This window comes from Lepisma saccharinum, chromosome 2, assembly GCF_977018435.1.
Source record: "Lepisma saccharinum chromosome 2, izLepSacc3.1, whole genome shotgun sequence".
Lineage (NCBI taxonomy): Eukaryota > Metazoa > Arthropoda > Insecta > Zygentoma > Lepismatidae > Lepisma > Lepisma saccharinum.
The window spans coordinates 178,397,782-178,421,859 of NC_139230.1; the positions used below are offsets into that span (position 1 = coordinate 178,397,782).

Below are 24,078 nucleotides of genomic sequence, written 5' to 3' on the forward strand. Positions count from 1 at the left end.
TATTTTACAGAGGTGTTTACTAGAAAATGCCTTTCTATAAAAAAGACATATCTACATGTATTTTTCCATAAACCACATCCATTTAAATAAAAAAATCAACAAAAATAATTTTTTTAAATAAAAATGATGATTTTTATTTACCCTGGTGCAAAATAAATCAAAGCTTTGAATATTTAATAATTTGCAGGAAGATTAGACTCTGCAAAAGTGTTCTGTGGCATTTTTGTAGAACCTCTGAAAGACCAAAATGCTGGAAGAGTATAGGTTAGTATAGATAAATAAAATCTGACCGATATATTCCAATACATGGGCGTCAGCTCAGCCCTAATCTTATAGAAACATATTATGCATCACAGTATGATCATTAGCAACTCATATAAATAAATAAATGACGTTACTTACTGTGAGCAGGGTCACCCTAGTGTCTTTAGTGGTGGAATTTCATTCTGGGGTGTATAAACCCCCAGAAGCCTCAAGGGACATCAGGGATGAATCTGGCGACAACATATTAGATGCCATCAGTGACAGGGCTGATGCACTTGATGATAGTGTAATTTGCTCAACTTGTGTTTCTTCGAACAGGGCTGAATCACTTGATGATAGTGTAATTTGCTCAACTTCTGTTTCTTCGAACTGTAACATAACAATTTCAAGTGATAGGTAGTAGAAGAAAGTTATACATTATGGTTTAAAATATAAGCATCTCAAATAATATTTACAATAAATAGTAAAAATTAAAATGTTTTCCTGAAGCTACTTTCCTTTTGATAAAAAAGGTACAATTTAAGGAGGTAAGATCATAACAAATTTTAAAAGTGGTTTCTAACAACCACCCTATTACTGCCATGAAAACATGCAAATAATATCGTGGTTCTGTCACATACTCTGCATCAAGTGATAAACATAATACAAACATGTTAAGCTTCATTGCCTGATCATTATTTCTGATAGAAATCAATCAATAAATAAATGACATTACTCACAATCTGCTGTTTATGATCTGGGGAAGTAGGATTCATACATATGTTGGCACAAGTTGTCACCAAGGAGTCAGCATGGCTGGGAGAGGTTGTCTGAGCAGATGTTGCGGCAGATGCTTCAGCCGATGGTGTGGAAGTAACAGGAATCTGTAACATAACAATTTGAAGTGATAGGTAGTAGAAGAAAGTTATACATTATGGTTTAAAATATAAGCATCTCAAATAATATTTACAATAAATAGTAAAAATTAAAATGTTTTCCTGAAGCTACTTTCCTTTTGATAAAAAAGGTACAATTTAAGGGGGTAAGATCATGACAAATTTTAAAAGTGGTTTCTAACAACCACCCTATTACTGCCATGAAAACATGCAAATAATATCGTGGTTCTGTCACATACTCTGCATCAAGTGATAAAAATAATACAAACATGTTAAGCTTCATTGCCTGAACATTATTTCTGATAGAAATCAATCAATAAATAAATGACATTACTCACAATCTGCTGTTTATGATCTGGGGAAGTAGGATTCATACATATGTTGGCACAAGTTGTCACCAAGGAGTCAGCATGGCTGGGAGAGGTTGTCTGAGCAGATGTTGCGGCAGATGCTTCAGCCGATGGTGTGGAGGTAAGAGGAATCTGTAACATAACAATTTGAAGTGATAGGTAGTAGAAGAAAGTTATACATTATGGTTTAAAATATAAGAATCTCAAATAATATTTACAATAAATAGTAAAAATTAAAATGTTTCCTGAAGCTACTTTCCTTTTGATAAAAAAGGTACAATTTAAGGGGGTAAGGTAAAAAAAAAGGTAAAGTGTTCCCCTGTGCATAGCACCACGCCATGAAGGCGTATAGGGGGTGTGGGGGTAACGCCCCACACTTTGGTGGTCCAGTATTGTGGAACGTTATCAGCACGATCTTGAGTGATGTGTTTTGCGTGTTAACTTACACCATTGTTCTCGTGAATCTAGTTTGTACATAAAGTTATATTATGTACGCATCAAGTAATCCTTATAATCTGAGATCCAAAACAAGTCTTACAGCTAGATCTATCAATTGTGGTGATGAACCTGATGAATCACAAAATAAGAATGGTGCCATGAATATGGTGAAGTGCTGTAAAGATCCCGATAAGGAAAGGTTGGTAGCTTGTGAAAATTGTGGCCATTGGTATCATTTACAATGTTTGGGTTTGTCCGATAAGCATTGGGAGTTATACCAGTTAAATGAAAATTATTTCTGTACAGATTGTGATCCATCTTATGATCCATTCAATATTGAAGCTTTTGTGCAATGGAAAAGAAGTTAATAAAATGTTCAAGAAATTGACATTCGTCCTTCTGTGTTGGCAGAGACATCAACGGGGCAAAGTAATGTTCCTTTTCAAATGTTTGATCTGCTGGCAGAGTTAAGAAAAATCAGCGAGTCACAACAGATGGAATTTACAAAAATTAGGGAAACTCAAGATTCTATGAAGCAAACTCAAGAGTCTCAACAGCTTGAGTTTACAAAAATGAGGCAGACTCAAGAGTCTCAACAGCTTGAGTTTACAAAAATGAGGCAAACTCAAGATTCTATGAGGCAAACTCAAGAGTCTCAACAGCTTGAGTTTACAAAAATCAGGGAATCTCAACAGGAAATTCAAAATTCACAGCAACTACTCAAGCTTGACTTCCACGAATTGAGTACATTGTTACAAAAGGAATTAGCTGAAGTTGCCGAGTCCTGCAAATTAGCAACACGTTCATTACATCAGGAAATGGAAAGAGAAGTGCAAGGACTAACAGAGAAAATCGAGGAAGTCAACACTACTTGTACAGAGAATTCTCATAAACTTGCTGGGTTGAATGATCAGATTACAGAATGCCAGAACAATGTTTCAGGGTTGTCTCGGCAAGTTCAAAGACTTGAAGTCGTTGTGAGCAAGGATGAAATAACTAAGCGCGTGGAAGCATGTGAGGAAAATATTACTAAGTTAACATCTAATATTTCGACTAATGTTGAAACAAGTAATCCTGTACAAGTTTACAGTTCTCATGTGAATAGTAACTGTCAACCTGGTATTCCTGCACGAAACCTAACCTCTCCTAAATCATCTGATTCTTCAGCGTGTGATGTTTCTGATGATGAACACAATCGCATTGCTTCACAAAGACACAAACGTTCTAGAAATAATCGAGTGAGAACTAGTAATACTAACAAGTTATATCAATCAAACCGTTCTTTATATTCTGATGGTTCTGGTCAGGAAAGAAAGAGGCAAGTAAACCAAAAGTCAGCAAATCCGCAGAATCATCGATGTGATTATCCTGACAATTGTATAAATTTTAAAAGTGGTTTCTAACAACCACCCTATTACTGCCATGAAAACATGCAAATATCGTGGTTCTGTCACATACTCTGCATCAAGTGATAAACATAATACAAACATGTTAAGCTTCATTGCCTGATCATTATTTCTGATAGAAATCAATCAATAAATAAATGACATTACTCACAATCTGCTGGTTATGATCTGGGGAAGTAGGATTCATACATATGTTGGCACAAGTTGTCACCAAGGAGTCAGCATGGCTGGGAGAGGTTGTCTGAGCAGATGTTGCGGCAGATGCTTCAGCCGATGGTGTGGAAGTAACAGGAATCTGTAACATAACAATTTGAAGTGATAGGTAGTAGAAGAAAGTTATACATTATGGTTTAAAATATAAGCATCTCAAATAATATTTACAATAAATAGTAAAAATTAAAATGTTTTCCTGAAGCTACCTTCCTTTTGATAAAAAGATACAATTTATGGGGGTAAGATCATAACAAATTTTAAAAGTGGTTTCTAACAACCACCCTATTACTGCCATGAAAACATGCAAATAATATCGTGGTTCTGTCACATACTCTGCATCAAGTGATAAAAATAATACAAACATGTTAAGCTTCATTGCCTGAACATTATTTCTGATAGAAATCAATCAATAAATAAATGGCATTACTCACAATCTGCTGGTTATGATCTGGGGAAGTAGGATTCATACATATGTTGGCACAAGTTGTCACCAAGGAGTCAGCATGGCTGGGAGAGGTTGTCTGAGCAGATGTTGCGGCAGATGCTTCAGCCGATGGTGTGGAAGTAACAGGAATCTGTAACATAACAATTTGAAGTGATAGGTAGTAGAAGAAAGTTATACATTATGGTTTAAAATATAAGCATCTCAAATAATATTTACAATAAATAGTAAAAATTAAAATGTTTTCCTGAAGCTACTTTCCTTTTGATAAAAAAGGTACAATTTAAGGGGGTAAGATCATGACAAATTTTAAAAGTGGTTTCTAACAACCACCCTATTACTGCCATGAAAACATGCAAATAATATCATGGTTCTGTCACATACTCTGCATCAAGTGATAAAAATAATACAAACATGTTAAGCTTCATTGCCTGAACATTATTTCTGATAGAAATCAATCAATAAATAAATGACATTACTCACAATCTGCTGTTTATGATCTGGGGAAGTAGGATTCATACATATGTTGGCACAAGTTGTCACCAAGGAGTCAGCATGGCTGGGAGAGGTTGTCTGAGCAGATGTTGCGGCAGATGCTTCAGCCGATGGTGTGGAGGTAAGAGGAATCTGTAACATAACAATTTGAAGTGATAGGTAGTAGAAGAAAGTTATACATTATGGTTTAAAATATAAGCATCTCAAATAATATTTACAATAAATAGTAAAAATTAAAATGTTTTCCTGAAGCTACCTTCCTTTTGATAAAAAAGATACAATTTATGGGGGTAAGATCATAACAAATTTTAAAAGTGGTTTCTAACAACCACCCTATTACTGCCATGAAAACATGCAAATAATATCGTGGTTCTGTCACATACTCTGCATCAAGTGATAAAAATAATACAAACATGTTAAGCTTCATTGCCTGAACATTATTTCTGATAGAAATCAATCAATAAATAAATGGCATTACTCACAATCTGCTGGTTATGATCTGGGGAAGTAGGATTCATACATATGTTGGCACAAGTTGTCACCAAGGAGTCAGCATGGCTGGGAGAGGTTGTCTGAGCAGATGTTGCGGCAGATGCTTCAGCCGATGGTGTGGAAGTAACAGGAATCTGTAACATAACAATTTGAAGTGATAGGTAGTAGAAGAAAGTTATACATTATGGTTTAAAATATAAGCATCTCAAATAATATTTACAATAAATAGTAAAAATTAAAATGTTTTCCTGAAGCTACTTTCCTTTTGATAAAAAAGGTACAATTTAAGGGGGTAAGATCATGACAAATTTTAAAAGTGGTTTCTAACAACCACCCTATTACTGCCATGAAAACATGCAAATAATATCGTGGTTCTGTCACATACTCTGCATCAAGTGATAAAAATAATACAAACATGTTAAGCTTCATTGCCTGAACATTATTTCTGATAGAAATCAATCAATAAATAAATGACATTACTCACAATCTGCTGTTTATGATCTGGGGAAGTAGGATTCATACATATGTTGGCACAAGTTGTCACCAAGGAGTCAGCATGGCTGGGAGAGGTTGTCTGAGCAGATGTTGTGGCAGATGCTTCAGCCGATGGTGTGGAGGTAAGAGGAATCTGTAACATAACAATTTGAAGTGATAGGTAGTAGAAGAAAGTTATACATTATGGTTTAAAATATAAGCATCTCAAATAATATTTACAATAAATAGTAAAAATTAAAATGTTTTCCTGAAGCTACCTTCCTTTTGATAAAAAAGATACAATTTATGGGGGTAAGATCATAACAAATTTTAAAAGTGGTTTTTAACAATCACACTATTACTGCCATGAAAACATGCAAATAATATCGTGGTTCTGTCACATACTCTGCATCAAGTGATAAACATAATACAAACATGTTAAGCTTCATTGCCTGATCATTATTTCTGATAGAAATCAATCAATAAATAAATGACATTACTCACAATCTGCTGGTTATGATCTGGGGAAGTAGGATTCATAGATATGTTGGCACAAGTTGTCAAGGAGAGGCAAAGGAGGATTCATTGTTAACAGGGATATTGCACCACAATCTCTGTTCTAATTGTAGATGTTATTCAGAGGTGCACTGAAAATTTAAATATCGCCAAAAGATGTTTGAACATTCACACTCACCGAGAGCACTTGACACATTTCTGTTATTTAAGGTATAAATTTTGATTTTCACCTTAAATAGGGGTTCCAGCCACCCTTACCCTCCTTGTATTTTACTTTAACTTTCAACCTATGAAGTAAAGGAGGCTTCCGTGACAACCTCCATCCTGAATTATAATCATAAGTTTCTTTGAATTGTTGTTTTATGACACTGCTTTCACACACAATTCTCTACCTAGTAATAGGTACCCATTGATTTATGCAATTAAAATTGCATAAATTGACAATTATTAATACCTTCACTTAACCTAACATTAATATTGGCCTGTGGTTCTACACTGATGACTCCAATGGGTTCCATGACTGAAATGCCACTGCTTGTATAACGCATTCTCTGCTGTAAAATTTTTAGAGGCGTTTCAAATAAACATGAGGTTAATCCCAAAAGTGAGAAAAAAGTAGGGAAACTAACTTTTCAGATAATTATACTTCTTCCACCCCATTTAGGAGAAATTAAAATTATATTTAAGACAATTTGAACAGCTTCTATAATCTTTACAAGAGTAAGGGCTACTTCTACAAATGTTACGAGGCGCATTCAGAAAGTAAGTTTCCCTATTTTTTTAAAAAAAACAACAACACAGTTTCAGGAAAAGATTTATTGGCAACAGGTACAGCAAAGGTTCAGCTATTTTTCAACATAGCAACCACCAGAATTGAGACACTTGTCGTATCGTGGTATCAACTTTTGGATCCCACTGTCGTAGAACTCTGCCGCCTGTGAATGGAACCAGCTTGTGACAGACGTCTTCAGCTCTTTGTCGTTGCCAAAACGCTCACCGAAGGACAGGAATTTCTTGAGGTGCAAGAAAACGTGAAAATCGATGGGAGCCAGATCAGGACTGTAAGGTGGATGATCAAACAACTCCCAGCCAAATTCCGTCAAAACTGCTGCTGTGCGCCGAGCCGTATGTGGACGAGCATTGTCATGGATGAGCACAACACCTGCAGTAAGCATGCCACGCCTCTTGTTTTGAATGGCACGTCGCAATTTCCTTAGTGTTTCACAGTAATGGTCAGCGTTCACTGTTTCACCTCTGGGGAGCAAGTCAATGAGCAAAATGCCCTTCCTTGTCCCAAAACACGGTGCACATCACTTTCCGTACCGACAGCATCTGTTTGAATTTCTTCTTGACCAGAGATCTACTATGCCGCCAATGCATTGACTGCTGCTTGGTTTCCGGGGTGAAGTGCGAAATCCACGTCTCATCGCCCGTGACGATCCTGTCGAGGAAATCATCGCCGTCATCATGGTACCGTTGCAGGAATGTCAGTGCTGCTCCAGAACGTTTCATTTTGTGTTCGGGTGTCAGGTTTTTCGGCACCCACCTGGCACACAATTTTTTGAACAGCAGGCGTTGCGTGACAATCTCATGCAACACGGATCGCGATATCTGCGGAAAAAGGCTACTCAACTCTGTAATCGTGAAGCGACGGTTCTCTACAATGCGCTGCCACACCAGCTCAACCAGATCATCAGTGATGAGGGATGGACGCCCACTGTGCTCTTCATCATGGACACTTTGACGACCTTCCGAAAACTGCCGACACCAGCGACGCACCATCTGCTTACTCATAATGTTCGGCCCATAGACCTCACAGAGCTGACGATGAATGTCAATTGGCGCAATGCTTTGTGCATTCAGGAACTTTATCACCGACCGAACCTCGCATGTGGCGGGAGAAGGAATACGAGCTTCCATTTCGGACAACTGCTGCCTCACTACTGGCATGCGGCGGGAGAAGGAATACGAGCTTCCACTTCGGACCACTGCTGCCTCGCGACTGGCGCTGGGCGGGATCTGTCCACCTGGCATATGATTGAAACGTCTTAGCTCTGCTGCGCATGCGCAATTTACACAGCTCATTATGTTTACTTGCACGGGAAAAAAATAGGGAAACTTATTTTCTGGATGCACCTCGTATATGAAACATGTTATGCCAGAAGGTAGTGTAATCAAAGAGTTTATTTGTTCATATATTTTTCATTTTTTCTATTTTAGCGTTAATAGTATTTTTATGTGATGTCTTATTAAATACTTTATTTTTATTAAACATTTGTTAATACATATTCAAGTAGACTTCTTTACATATCAATTGTACACTGTGTCCGACAGACACTACTTGCCCATTTACGTGAGTGAAATGGAAAATATTTTTTTAAGTCTGACCTTCTTTATCAAACAAAGTCAAATATTGTGAAATGAGGAAAAAAGAGAAACAAACAAAGTAAAAAAATATCATGTTCGCAGGATGTATCATTTGGAGTATGTGACAAAAATATAAGCAATAGTGTCTGATATACACTGGTTGCACGGTTAAGGGTAAAACATCTTAGGGTGAGAAGTTTCACATTCAGTTCAGTTCAGTCCTTTATTGAATTTCTTAAAAATATGAATTTGTCCTTTTCTCTTCTTTTCATTTTGGCAACTTTAGAAATGTACTATAGCATGTATTAGCACTGATTATGGCAATTTTCATCTGGAACCGCACATTTGATTTTAGATTTTCCAATGTATATGTGTATATATATATATACACACACACAACACACATGGTATCTGTCTGGTGGATGTTCTCGTCTTTTCACCGACATATGCCTATTACCTATTGCCAAACATAATAATATTCTAAATTTGTTGTGCCTAATATAAGAATATTCCAAATTTTATGTGAGGAGTGTATATATATTTGCAATAGAGCCTAATTAATAGGTATCTATTCAGTTGACTAATTTTATCCTACAGGTTATAATATGCAAATATACTCGCCAACGCTTCCTGCCTCTTCTTCTTCCTGGCTACAGGGTTCTTGCCAGTTCCTACATGTTTCATGACCTGAAAAGAAAAAGAGAAGAAAAGTATCATGTAAATAAATTTAACATTTGAAGCAAGCACATATGTGAGTGCTTCAATTATATTTTTACAGTTGAAGCCATGTGGTGCTAACCATGGATTCCAAAAAATAAGTGGAGCAAAAGTTAGTACAGAATTCTGGAGGGTGCCATGGAGAAGTTGGTTGGTGCTCTGGATCTGTAATAAAATCACAGGTCTGTCATATGTTCGATTTCCATCAGCAGCAAGAAGAAATTTAACCAACATGTGTTCTCTCATATGCAAACTCAAATGCACAAGATGAAACTTCGTTTACAATGTTCCAGGTGTTGTAAAATGTGTCAAGAAGATCAAAAATCTAAACTTCTTGGAGAACTATCAATGCACCTCCTCATCTATAATTGCACTTTTAGTTCTTAGTTAAATCTAACACATTCTCATCTAACCATTGTGTGTTCAGCTGTGAAAGAGCAAGCGTGTATCTTCTTGTGCTTAGCATGGAGTGGGGCGAATATGAAAACAGAGTAGCCGTACTTGCTCACTGATATTTTCCAGCCCCTAAAAATCCTAAAGATCAGCAAAAGGTTTGTATATCAGACAATCCAGAGATTCACTGAGATTGGTAGCATGAAAGATCGCCCAAGAGTTGGTCGACTTCACACCGTATGAACAGCTGCAGCTGTTAAAGCAGTGGTGGCTCGCATCCACCGAAATCCCTTCCGGAAGCAAGTGATAATGGCACAGGAGCTGAACATTTCACAACAATCAATGTTCAGGGTACTTAATGAAGACCTTGGAATTGGAGCTTACTGGTGGAGTACTGGACATTTCCTGATGCCACAAGTGAAGAAGCGGAGGGAACTAAAATCGAGATGGCTCCTGCAGCGGTACATTGCCAATCAGCATTGCAGAATTCCCTTCACTGATAAGAAATTGTTCACCACTGAATAAAGTTTTAACCGCCAAAATGAAAGGATGTATGCTTCAAATTCTCGAGAATTTGTGAGAGAGTTCCCAAAAACCAGAGATGCCACCAGCCCTCCTCAGTCATGGTTTGGTGGGGGGTGATCTATGAGAGTTCCACCAGGCCTCATTTTTTAGAAAAGGGCTTAAAAGCTGTGCAAATGTGTCCTGGACCCTCTCGTGACACTGTTGAACCAAACAATGTTTCACAATGAATCCTGGATGTTCAAGAATTATTTTGCCCCAGCTCATAAGGCAAGGTTGACGCGACGATGACTGGAAACCAGTGTACTCGATTTCATCTCCACTTTTGATTGGTCATCTGATAGCCATGATCTCAGTACCTTGGACTACAAACTGTGCTCAGAACTGGGGGGGACTGTCTGCAAGAAGATGCACCCTATAATTGAAAGTTAAAAGTGCTCCTTGATAGCAGCAGAGGTGGACTTTCCTATCAACATCCATGCTGCAATAGATGCCTGGCCAGGGAGACTTCGAGCCTGTGTGACGGCAAAAAGTGAATATTTTGAAAACTGATTGGTGCTATTTGTGTGTAATATATGTAAGTGTAACATACTAAAAGAGCATTTAAAAATCTGAAACCATAAAAAATGTATTCACAAAATAGTGTGTAACAGTATTTATGGCCAGACTAAGTACAATTTACAATATGAAATTCATAGCTAGACATAAAGAGTTTGTTCAAACAAGCTGGCTTTTTTGAATGGGCGGTTCTTTCTAAGTGTTATCTTCATATTTTGGTAGGCTTATTAAATATGTCTATGTAGTACAAGCATATTCACATAACTACAGTAGTATTGTATGTGTTTTTAAAGAACCTAATAGTATGATTAGTATGATAGGATTTTCAATGTTTGAATTTGTGATACGAACACGTACATGAAGCAAAAAAGAAAATACTGCTTTACCTTTTGAAAATCTAGTATCAAATCTCTTTATATTAAATTTTGTGTTGAGTAAAATAGATATAGTATTTGTATTTTGTCTTTCCAGTACATCATGTGTAATTTGGTTAAATGGCTGCTAAACCTGGTCATGTAGCAACTTGTGATGTATTTTGGCTGCTTGTTGCAAAATTCTAATCCTTTGCAAGACCATAGCCCAATAAATTTATTTCTTATGAGTCGATGCCCTGATTCTAACAATTTCACTCATAAATTCATTTCTGATCTCTAAAGTTTATATGGAAATTAATATGCACCCTTAATTATTTGATTGATTGATTGATTGATTTGGTGTTTTAAGTCCACTTTATGCATAGTAAGGCTAATCAGGACTGGACCTACAGCTTAAAGTGGGATCCGAACCACTATGTGCCTCCTCCGAGCACCCTTAATTAATATTAATATATCAACTATAGTTCAATTATGTATAGACTTGCTTTCAAATATAAAGTTAGATTGAAATTAATCGACAATCCCAGTGGTTGAAAAACACTGGCACTAAAACTGAAGCAGATGCAAATAAGACTGGCCGCAAATGACAAAAATTTAAGAAATCTGGACTCAACCTACAGTTTGAAATGAGATTCGAAGCACTCTTACCACTAAGGATTGAACCTCAGCCCTTTCTTATTACAAGGCAACAGCATTACTTTATTCCACTCCAGAGGCCCATTCATGATTATATGTAAAAGGAACCTTCTAAAAAAAGCTGACCTTTTTCCAACAACAGTACTTGCAATTTGTTCTCTGTGATTTACAGGCTAAATTAAATCTTAATGTCTGATGAAGTAGCTAACAATCATGTTAAGTATAGAGAACATTCAGACCAAAACAACACATAATAGTGATGGGTGCCACATTGAAGTGACAAGTGACAAGGATCTCTTCAGTCTGCAAGCAAGCATCCACCACACATGCACAGACAACACCGAGGTGATATGATGCGTGTCATTGAAGGAGCTTTCAGACTGAAGTCACAGATGACAAGTGAGACAGTCTCCTTCAATATAAACCAAAACATTTACCGTGTATGTAAGAACAAGAGACCAAGGTTCATGCCATTGAGAAAACAGTCTAGTCCGATGAACATGCAAGTGACATGTTTAGCTTGTTGTCACACTTCGGTTCGATAGGTTGATTGGATAACTGAGGGTCTCCTTCCAAGTGACACTGAAAGTTCTCTGAAAAACCTGTACAGGCCAAGTGACAAGTGACACTTGCAGCTTATGTTGCTTCAGTTCGAAAGGTTGCATTTACTTCTAAGGGTTGGTTTCCAAGAGCCAATGTTTGCTTCCATCTCAAGGCTCTGTTAAACAGGATATACAGGGTCTCTCAAAAGTAATAGCGCAAACTAACACAGGTGAAAGTACACAATAGTAGGAGGAAAAAAAGTGTCAGTAAACATGGGTCTGCAAACAAGCCGTTTTCGAGATAATCGTGAATGTGTGATTACAAGCTGCCTCTGATTTCATTGTTTGTAAATGTCGTCCTAGTTGGTAAATTCCAGTTCTTCAACTGTGTCAACAGGAGTGTTGTACGCTACACTTTTGAGGTGACCGCAGACACAAAAATCCAAAGGATTTAGATCTGTTGACCTTGGAGGCCACGGTACATGCCCGCCTTGACCTATCCATCTTTAATGATATCTGCGTGTTAGATGTCGTCTCACAGCAGCAGCAAAATGTGCCAGTGCTCCATCATGCATGTACCACATACTCTGACATGCATCAAGGGGAACATCCTCAAGCAATCCTGGAAGATCATGCTGCAAAAACCAAAGGTACCTCGGTCCATTGATTCTTCTTGGAAGAATGTGTGGTCCAATGAGATGATCACCTAGTACACATTCAATGAGAAACTTTGCTGATGTGGTGCCTCATGAACAGCATGTGGGTTTAGTACACTCCAAACATGAGAATTATGAAAATTAAAAATACCATCACATGTGAGCCCCGCTTCATCTCTAAATAAAATGTTACTTGCAAAATGAGGGTTGAGTGCAACCTGTTGTTGCATCCACTAACAAAACGTCACTCTAGGAACACAATCTGTATCACTGAGACACTGAACTCGTTGGAGGTGGTAAGGGTAGAGTGAATTGCGATGTAAAATTCTCCATACACTACTGCGGCTTACTGGCACTTGTGCGGCAATTCTCCTCGTCGAGGTTCCTGGATAGTGTTCTACTGCTTCCAACACCATGTCCTCAACTTCAGGCATAATGCGTGCAAGTCTACCTGCTCTCTTTCCATGTTCGAAGCTCCCATGTTCTTTGAGGCACTGATGTACCCTAGTAAATGTGTGACTCTCGGGGTGCCTTCGAGTAGGGTATTTTTCTTGGTACAAGTGTGCAGCCCCCCGTGCATTGCCGTTAGTCAAACCATACACAAAATGCATATCCGCATACTCTTTGTTGTTGTAAGGTTCCATTTTCACTATGCGGACCAGCACAACCGACGTGACTCCCACAGCATGATTAGATTGTGTACTGATTGTATCCCAACATCACCTCTCGGAAATGTTTTGTTGGATTGCAATGCCACCTCTTGGAAATGTTCTGTTTGATTACAACGCCACCTCTCGGAAATGTTCTGTTTTGTAAACAAAGAGCAAACCTCGGACCACGCAAGGACAAGGACTAAAGCACTCGGTTTAGTTTTAACCCTAGCTTACCCATGCTGTACAAGAAACTTACATACCGGGGGGTGGCTCACAGGCCCACACTTTTCTTGATCACTAAAATTCAAATAACCATTTTGTTATTGAATCACTTCTTCCTTTGCTGATTATATATGTGCAGTTATTTATTAATTATAATAATTACAAAATTTACTATCATTAATAAAAAACAATAACCAATTATTGCATGAGTGTCTGAAATATATTTTATTAATCACTAAAAATAAAAATCCATAATATCCTTTTTATTAAGGATTTTTTTGTCTGTAAAAGTGCAGTTGTTTATTAAATATAATAATTAGAATAATTACCACCATTGTCAACCAATTGTACACTGACACTGGCAAGAGTATCTCGAATGAGATGCATTCAAAGACGAAGCCTGATAAGCCCACCAAGTGCATTTTGCCTCCTATTTACATTGCATTTCTGTTTCTATGAACAAACGTAATACAGAAATATTGAGAACACCCTAGAGAACAATGTAATTTATTTGTTAAAAAATCTAAAAACTAAATGTGGTCAGCCTGCAAGTCCCTCCCTTCCCCCTTGGTAGCTAGGGTTAAAATTGTATATGAACCACTATGCAATATGTGTTACTGGGATTGGCCAATATCTGTTGGCTGCTACATCATGTAAATATTTTATCTAGTTGTAAAATATGTCACTACAAACCTGTAAACTCTTAACAGTGACTTCAAATGAAATAAGTTAGCTGTAATTGGTAAAAAGCCAAAAAAGCCATAATTTTCGGTTTTTCCCAAAAAGGACGGCTTTTTATCGAGAAAAAAAAAGCCCATTCAAAAAAGCCAGCCTTTTTGCAACTCTAGATCAAATGTTCTATAAATTTATATACTTAATCTGCACTGTACCTTGTTGGATCTTAGGTTGTACGGCATTCTGTTGGTGATCTGATGGCCCTGGAAGTAAAGAATAAACCATAAGTTGTTTTTCTTTATTTGTAGAAATAACACATGATTTGTCACAAAAATAAATAAACTATGGCTGGGATTAGGGGTGTGTGAGGGGAGTTGCCTTCCACTTCTTGCTCCTGCACTATGGCCACTTAATGCTAAAGTAAGAATCACGAACCTTCCGACCTTCTGTAAACAACCGTCTCACTTCGAGTAACGTATCACTCCGCACCAGCTGTTCGTGAATGGTGCGGCCATCATATGCTGCTCACTCGCAACCTTTAATTTTACATAACATGGAAAAACGTACTCTTATTTTAACTGATAATCTACACATTGAAGTATAATAAATTTTCTACAAGTGATTAAATATGTGTTCTTGTTCAAGAATGAACATATTTTTCTATGCCAAAAGTTCAATTTATCTGACACTGGGTTAACAGATCCCCCTTCCCCCCTCATCTCTCAGTATGACAGCGCCAAAGTTATACAAGAGAGAAAGAGAGAGAGAGACAGAGAGAGAGAGAGAGAGAGAGAGAGAGATATTCGTTTCAGTAATTCAAGCCTTTTGGTTTTATTTCCACCAAATTATTGCCCAACATTGTTGACATGTGGAGTATTGTTTTCTTCTTTGTGCAACAAATATACCGCCAGTTTTAGTAGAAGCTAAACAAAGATAAGCCGGGGAATAAAAAGAGATTGTTTATCTTTCTCTCGGTTTCTCGTGCACTAGAAAACAAGACGATAATAAGCACATTATTTACGCACTTCTCATGCAAGTAACGTATTTTCTTACCTTGATTCAGTACTTCCTTTTTGAACTTGAGGCATTTTCTGCGCTAGACATCATCCTGTCACAGTACAGTCTGTCAAATTTGCTTCCCGAAAAGGAACTCAACGTGGCACAAGAGGCTATTTAACGTTGACTGGTAAAATTGGGGAGATCGTCATCAATCATCACTATCAACATCTTCTCCACAGTGGACAGGACGGCTCTTTGATTGAAAGAATACGAAAGCACCTCGCGTTGTATTGCATTTATCTCAAAATCGGTGTACTTGTTTATACGAGCAACAACGTGTTTTTTGTTTGCGGGACTCGCAACTTGACCGGTAGTTTTCCTTTCACCACACCGAAAATACAAAGACGCAAACACACAATTACACTTGGACACCAACTTCACTGCTTGCTTAGGATAGCACCGACACAACGTCACATAAACGTTAAGAACAACCTGCTTCTTGCCACTTTTCAAACGGCTGTATTTCCGAAAGACTACTCTGAAAACACGGGAGACCTTCCTGCACGCATGGAAGTCGCCATGTTCGAAACTGGCGCTATTTTCTTGCTGTTCACGTGATCGATTGTAATTTATACAATAATCACGTATTATTATTATAAACAGAAACCTTTAATGAAAACATATTTTAAAATGTATAATCCAATGTAATTTACACGTTTTTCTTCCATTAGTGTACTTTCATAGAACGGACTACATGATGCGGAAGAAATCCGTTATTAGGCTGTTGCCAACTACAAAACTTCTCACTAAGTCAAGTACAGAAACGGAAGTGGTATGTCAATTGTCACCATATGATAGTGTGATTTCACATTGTCAGTGACGATCCTCTGGGGATGGGGAAGGGGGTGGGATGCAGGAGTCGATCTATAATACAGAGGTGTTCACCATCCGGATGGTGACATCCTCACACTCTGGAATACTTTTGCGGGTGAAGGAGGGCAGGTCGTAGGGTGAGGGAGGTTGTGAACACCTCACAACAAGAGAGAAGAAAAATGTGACAATATTTAAAAATTCACCCCCAAATATGCATTTCATTTGATATGTAGCATACAATAAAATGTGACTGCCTCAAAATATTTCTGTATTCTACAGTCTTCTTTCCCAACTTTTATGCTTCTCTAAGTTGCCGTTTTAGTTTCCCTTGGTGTCTTTGCTGCATAATTATTAATTTAGTCAATCAAATCATATGTATTAGCTTACTTTCATTATCTATATTAATAAATCATAACACTTTCCAACATCAAATAAATTTAATGAAGAAACCCCAGTTTCAAAACGTAATTTATCTCATGTGTCACATTCTTCTAGCAAGGTTTTTTTTAGTAAAATATGAGAGAAAATTAATCCTTTGGTACAGAACCGTCTTACTCCTGGGGGATAAGATGTACATTTTGTATTTGATTTTTTTAATTTAGTGTTGCTTTTCTTCCCCTTCTGGCTAATCCCGATGATGAGAATGAGTGATCGTCAGATGAAATTGATGAAGGGACACTCATGAATAACACACATGCCGGGATTCGAGCCAGGGAACTTCGGTGATGAGTCTGAAAGTCGGCCACCAGGCAAGATGTACATTTTTTTAACTTTTTTTTTAACATACATTCAATAACTTTCAACAGGTCATCACTCAGTGATACACTGCTTATTCCGCATCTGTATACAAATGAAATGTTTTTACACCTTGTAGGCTATGTGGATTATTTTTTTTCTTCATACGTTTGCAACACTGTTAGGGTACACGTGCTTTTGTTTACAGAAGGTCTTAAGTTCTATGATTCTCACTTTAGACCCATTTTACGTGATAGGGTTTATAATAAGGAAAATACATTTTCTGAATCAATTATAAAATATTTTTTTGAAAACCCAATTTTTAAATAAAAAATCTCAGAAAAATCAGAGCTTTTATCTTGGGCACATGATGAGATGATTTGTTATGACAGTTATTTTGTTTTCATTGACAATTATATTTTACACATTTTACTTATGTATTAGGTATCCATTGTGATTAAGTTGTTTTAATTTCCAGTTTTCACAAATTTTTAGATGATAGGACAGTGTTATATTTAATCTATGAGAGGTTAAACCAACACTCTGGTACAAGGTTTATTTATTAAAAATAAGCTGTCACAAATCTGAGATGAAAAATCATCATTATCATACGTGAGTGACTATAAATTTTTCTGAAAAAGTTAATGAGACCTTTTCAATGTACCAGGTGTTCCACAATGTATCAAGCAGAAAAAAATATATAAACTTTTTGCAGAACTATGAATGCAACTCCTCTTCTTTAGTTACACTTTTAGTTCTTAGTTAAATCTAACACACACTCATCTAATTTTGCATCATTATGAAAAATTGAAAAACTGAAAACTAAGACAAATGAGTCACATTATGGAATTAATGTATCAGTAAAATGCAAAAAAAAAACAGCTTCTCAAAAGATCAACAATTTTGATTTTGTAATTTTTTTTAATGGCAGTCCTTATAGCATTGAAGATCACATAGAATTGTTGTTTAAGTCCACTTTATGCACAGATTAGCTAATTGGGACTGGATCTACAGTTTGAAGTGGTATTTGAATCACTGTGCAATGTGCCTCTACTGGGTATTGAACCAGAGACCTTTTGATTACAAAGTGACAATGTACATATCACATGAATTGCCCATATGAATTGAGTTCTTCCCAGAGCTAAAGCTCAATTACATAAACTTTAAATGCAACTTTAATAAACAATGATTGCTCAACTTCAAAATCACTTGACTAGTGGCATGCCCATGGGGGGTTGGTGAGGTCATAACCCTCCTTTCGCCCAGTTTTCCTGAAAAAACAAAAAACTTCAAGAGTTTGTAACTTCAAAATCAGTTGACATGTGAATCTAAAATTTGTATGTCTTCCTACTATCTATGCTGCGATTCAGCATACTAAATTTTCAGGATGTGCTGATATGAAATTTTGGCCCTTGTCAATAAATTACCTTGTACCGATACTGATAACTAGGGCTAGGATTTTTATGACCTAAAAATCATCAAAATATGCAAAGTAAAATATGTTCTTATGACCTAAAATTTTACAAAATATGCACTATAATTTGAAAAATATGCCCTTATAACTGGACTGTTTCAAACATCGATATCTCAATGCTGAAATATTTTCACATACATGCTATTTTTAGTTCACTTTATGGGCTCTGAGTTGCAATGCACAATGAATACTTTATCTAAATTTTCAAATAAAAATGAAAAAGATTTTGCTGCAGTCCAAAGAAAAGAAACTCTCGAGTAAACATGGGAGTAACAATGAATCCACTTCGAAAATAACTGTATATTTCTTGAAAATGCAAAAAATGTGCTGAATATAACCGAAAATCCATCAAAATATGCTCTATCATGTAGCAATGGCCAAATATGCCAAAACGTGCCCTCAAAAAGCTCCTTAATTTTATTACATTTTTCATAATATGAATTTCTCTATGTTTGGGGAACACATCACCCTTACCAAAAAATATATGCTAAGTCATAAAAATCCTAGCCCTACTGATAACTACTATTCCACCAATCTGATATAAAATTCCAAGTGGCCATTGAAGAACTTGAATAGTCCATCGAGATCCTTAATAAATGTGTGTTACCAGATGACTGCAATGCAATTTACACTTATTTTAACAAGTAAGGCATGGGGATTATTTGTTTATATAAAAGATAAAAATAAAAATTTACAAATTTGTAAAATATTGTCTTAAATTATGATATATTTATAGATACATCAGATAGGTAAAATTATTGGTAATTTTATTGATAAACCAATATGCCCATATCAGCCACTACCAATTGATCTGTGCCATCCCTACTAAATTTCATCACAACCTGGAAAGGGTAATTTGAATCTGTGTGTTGAGTTAGTCTGGTATGACCTACTAGAGTAGAAAAGGGTAAGACTGCATGTTGGGTAACACTGTGACCCAATTTTTCAGGTGTAAAATCATACATGGTTGGCACCACTGCTCCACCATCACTTTGCTTGAGATAGAAGCTAGCTGTGGATGTTAGTGAATACATGTTGGTAGTTCATTGTGCTGAGAGAGGAAAGCAAGAAGAATTTTAAAGTGTTTACTATTTATTTTAATACTAAGTTTTCTTTAAATGTAAATATAAATGTAGATAATATAACGATGTTGATTCATAGAGGCAGCTGTGTTAATGCATAGTCCACCTGTGTATTAATTTTCAATGCATTGTGCAATTGCTCGAGAGCATCACATGCTGTGTTCCCGATTGCAGCATAGGGCAAGACTGCACAATAAATTCCAGGTGAACAGATATTTTACAAATCTGCAGTAATTATTGGAGACATATAATTTTCAATATGGATGAATCTGGTGCCAGCACAGTTCCTCCGAAACCTTCAAAGGTGAAAAGTGTTAAAGGGAAAGGATCGGTTAAGAAAGTTGTTAGTGGAGAACGTGGACAAACTATCACTGCTGTATGTCATATGAGTACGACAAGAAGTTTCATTCCTCCTGCATTCATCTTTCCAAGGAAGAGAATGAAAGCAGGACTACTTGACGGTGTACTGCCATCTGCTCTTGGTAAGATGATGAAAGCGAACATCCTTGCTGAGGAACACATATCAAGTGGCAATGTCAAAAGAAAGAATACAGTTGCTCTGTTTGCGATGAGAAGTACAGCAAACTCCCAGTCGAGCATTGGATTTGGTGTGCCACATGTGATGAATGGTGGAACAAAAACTGCACCTTCATATGAAGCAGGAACCTTCATTTGTGATTTGTGTTAGCGAACCCCCAATCGAGGACTTGATTCACTGTGCCACGTGTGAGGATGGCACAACAAATGCTTCTCATATGAAAGAGAAACTTTCTTTAGTGATTTCTGTTCCTTTTTATAGAACACTCATACGAATGTGCTTCTGTTTAGAAAGTGTTAATACAATCTGCATTCTTACCCTAACTTGATCGCAGTCTTACTCTGCCCTGCAAACTGTGTGTTTGCGTGGTCGTGCTTTTCATTTGTTTAATGCTGAAATGTTGTTTACTGAGCTTTCCGAAATTTACTGTATGTTGGCAAAGTGCATTCTGTGTTACTTTTTTCGTATGTTACTATATATTCATAACTTCAATAAAACATAATGAACAAAAACTGCACAGTCTTGTCCCATCTTACTCTACTATCATTACAAGCCACAAGTAAAGAACATGTACAAATTCTTGAAAGCATGCAGTTGAAAATCTACCATCCCAATAGGCTTGCAGGAAAGAGAGGTCCGCTACAGGTTAATCTGAAAATGGTGTGATTCCAAACATAAGCAAGTAATCAATGACTTGGTGCGTACAGATAGTTCTTGCCTATAATCGACCGATCCTTTGAAACTTATGTTTTTTCAGCTTGTGATTGGTTCCTTTTATGTACTTACTATGAGTGGCTATGTGGAATCCAGATGTCAAGTCACCACATCATGTGGTGGAATTGTGGAATTTCAGAACAAAAGCTTCAGTATCACAAGTCCAGTGTATGCAGAAAACAGGGCTGAATTTAAAGTGTTGCCATCCCTAGACCACAGACAAAAATTGCTGCCCTTCCCACATGTTACACTATTAGTAAGATGCTGCCATGGTTACACACACCATATTGAGTGGTCAATGCACGATGATTCTGAAGTTGCCAAGTTACCAAATTTTAACTATCAGCAACATGCAACTTGGAAACTGGTATGCTGAGCATTCTCAATATATTTTGATTAATCCTTTACAGGCGAACGATGGGCGTAGCCCATTGCACATTTGCTGTTCAATAATATGGACAATAGGCACAGCTCATCGTTTTCTATGCACTTGTATTTTAAGCAGACTCTATACCGCGTTTGTTACAACCTGTCCCGCTTCCCGCGCTAGATGCTCCCTGGCTTTTCTCGGTGCTGGGGAAAGTCAAACCCAGGCAGCCAATTAAAATACGCAACGTCGCAACAGCGTCTACGTAAGCGCCTCTCTTCTGGCTTCCATTCGCTCCTCACTGCCCAGCAGACGATTTTTTTCCTCGTTTCTCATTGGCACCGAAACTGTCGAGCGCTCCCTAGCGCGGGAAGCGGGACAGGTTCTACCAAACGCGGTATAATCACACCACGTCTCTTGTGCGCATGTGTTGTAACCAACTCTTTCAAATTCCAACTGATACAGATGTCATGTTTTTTATGTTGCTGAATTTTACCTGTAGTCATGTTGAATTATGTTGGAACTTGCTTACACTCTTGAAATTAGCATTGAACAATTTATATGCATAATGTGGACATTCTCTACAATAACACAGCTTCACATCTCACAGTTAGTGATGATTTCTCACTCCCAAGAAAAAAATTTAGGTGTCGTCTTTCATTAATTACTTGAACATTATGTATTGAAAATGTTTTCAGTAACTTTTATTACAACATATATTTTTTCTTTCAAACAATTGTTACAGAAAAATATTTTTAAGTGCAAGAAAATGTATGCAAAATGTAACACATTATATATCTGTAGGAAGAGGTGGTCTTGTAGATTTAAGAACAAAATGGTAAATGATAACACACTTAGCAACATATTTTTTATGTTTTTTTTAAAATGAGCAAACCTATATTGGTTTTTTTTTAGAATTATAGTTATGATACACAACCCTATGCAAAGAAAACAATATAATTTACATTTTATTACACATCTTCAATAAATTAAATATTTTGTGTTGGTCTGTCAACACAAGTTATAACTGGAAATGCTCTGATTGATTTGTCACATAATAAGTAAACATAACAAACATTATACATAGTGAACTTAATATTGTCTTTGTTCGATATTTCTGTTTATTTATATACAAAATCTAAAAATGTTTCTGGTATGGAACTCTGTTCCCATATCTAGCGGTAAGACTGCAGAATATGGGCTGCTTAGGAGGAACGCGGTTCATAATTTTTTGGTAGCGTTTTGTAGTTAGTAATTGGGAAAAGAAAGTTTTAAGGTGCGGAAATTTTTTCTTTAAAAAAAACAGAAAAACGTGTTAACGTTGGGCTGTATTGAAATCATAGCAACGAAGGAAAAGGCATATTCCTGCAGAAATCTAGTGAAAGCAAAAAATGCCTATGTTGTTAGGTAGCTAGGTTTAGTTCACTTAGCCTAAATAATAATTAGTCACTGTATTTATGCTAATGAAACCTAACCTAACAGGCCTAACCTTGTAGGCATTCCTCGAAGAAATAATGAAAGGAACTGTGCGTAAACAATATAGACACAATCGAATGGAGAAATGCATTGCTTTTAGTAGCACGAAAAACATTTTTCATTGTATTTATGCTATTGGAACCCAATCTAACAGGCCTATCTTAACCTTGTAAGCATTCCTCGTCTGAAATAACGAAAGAAACCGTGCGTCTTGAGCGCGTAAACAATATGGATGCGAACAAATGTAGAAATGCATTGCTTTTAGTAGCAGGAAAAACATTTTTTACACGCAATAATATAATAGTAATCGTAAAAGGAAGTAGAAGGTACGTACTTTCAGTAGATATAAATTTTGTTCGTCTATTTAGAGGAAAAAAGCAGCCCATGTTCTGCAGTGAGACCTATCTAGCTTTCAGGATCACAACAATAACAGTGGGACTGTCTTTTTTCTTAAGAAATAGTAGAGCTAGTGTTGTTACCATACAGTAGTAAGCTTATTAAAAAACCAAAGACCAACATACATAAAGTGAATGAGCCTTGCACTGTAACATTATACAATTTCATGCACACAAATTTAGAGAAATTGCTTTAAAGGGAAACTTTATAGTTTGTAAAAAGGCTAAATAAACGGATACTAATAGTGCGTTATAGCTACTACATTACAACTGCTAGGACATTGACATCCACATCAAAAATCACTGTCGTCATTATATTATATGTAAATTTGGGCGCATATCGCCATAAATGTACTCGATGTCTCACAAAGTACGAATTTCGGGTGATAGATTGAGTAACACGACATATAAACACTCCTAAAAATGATAAATAAACTAATGACCAACAACTTTTATTACAATTTTACGCATTAGACAAGGGCCGGTGTGAATTGTCATGCACAATCACTTTATATTTTGAAACTTCAAATGCTTTAATACGCATTAAGTATTCATTGTTGTACACTTTTACTAGGCACACACTATTGAGCAATAATAAAAGCTTAAAATGTCGTTAAAGTTTCTTTTTGTGGTAATTGTACTAAAATTTTAAAATTTTACAAACATGGCGGCAGAGTATTGAAAGGAGCTGTGCAAATAAAGTGAAAATTATACGAAAAATGACACTAGAAAAGTGGAGCGAATGCCTATTTGTTTAATTAAGAACGCATTAAAGACACTATGATATATTAATAATAAAATAAACAAAACATACCTTTCCTGATAATACAGTAACTTATCAAATCAGCAGCCGATGCACAACGATTTTTTGACTATTGGGAACTATGGACAACGTGTTATGTGCAACTGGCAGTTTTAGCCAGGGAGGTGCAGTCAGTGTTGCCACAATCTGTAAGCACAATTTCCCTTTCCAAGGGGTAAAATTTCCCTTTTCCGCCCATTTTTTCCCTTCATCTAAAAATTATTATTATTATTATTAATAATAATTAAATATTATCGTTGACCCATGTTCGTATGTATGTATAAAATGTTAATCAATTTAACTTGTAAATGCTTCGACGCCAGGAGTACCGGGTTCGAATCCC

The 24,078-nt window shown here is 36.6% G+C and overlaps 1 protein-coding gene across 2 annotated transcripts in view; it reads right to left on the reverse strand.

Annotated features, from left to right (window-relative positions):
- The window catches only part of LOC145980681 (uncharacterized), a 39,391-nt gene extending 15,527 nt beyond the window's left edge, over positions 1–23,864 (reverse strand). The window contains exons 1-9 of one of the 2 annotated variants that reach the window (XM_083113742.1): positions 23,748–23,864; positions 14,496–14,543; positions 8,954–9,019; positions 5,460–5,603; positions 4,966–5,109; positions 4,472–4,615; positions 3,978–4,121; positions 3,485–3,628; positions 403–633 (exon numbers count right to left, since the gene is read on the reverse strand). In XM_083113742.1, the coding sequence (XP_082969868.1) occupies positions 442–633; positions 3,485–3,628; positions 3,978–4,121; positions 4,472–4,615; positions 4,966–5,109; positions 5,460–5,603; positions 8,954–9,019; positions 14,496–14,522 (1,005 nt within the window). In that variant the 5' untranslated portion in view covers positions 14,523–14,543; positions 23,748–23,864 and the 3' untranslated portion in view covers positions 403–441. Of the gene's footprint in view, positions 1–402; positions 634–3,484; positions 3,629–3,977; positions 4,122–4,471; positions 4,616–4,965; positions 5,110–5,459; positions 5,604–5,953; positions 6,002–8,953; positions 9,020–14,495; positions 14,544–23,747 lie in introns of those variants that run through there. The other variant, XM_083113749.1, reaches the window with a different exon arrangement.
- Between the last annotated feature and the right edge of the window lie 214 nt (positions 23,865–24,078).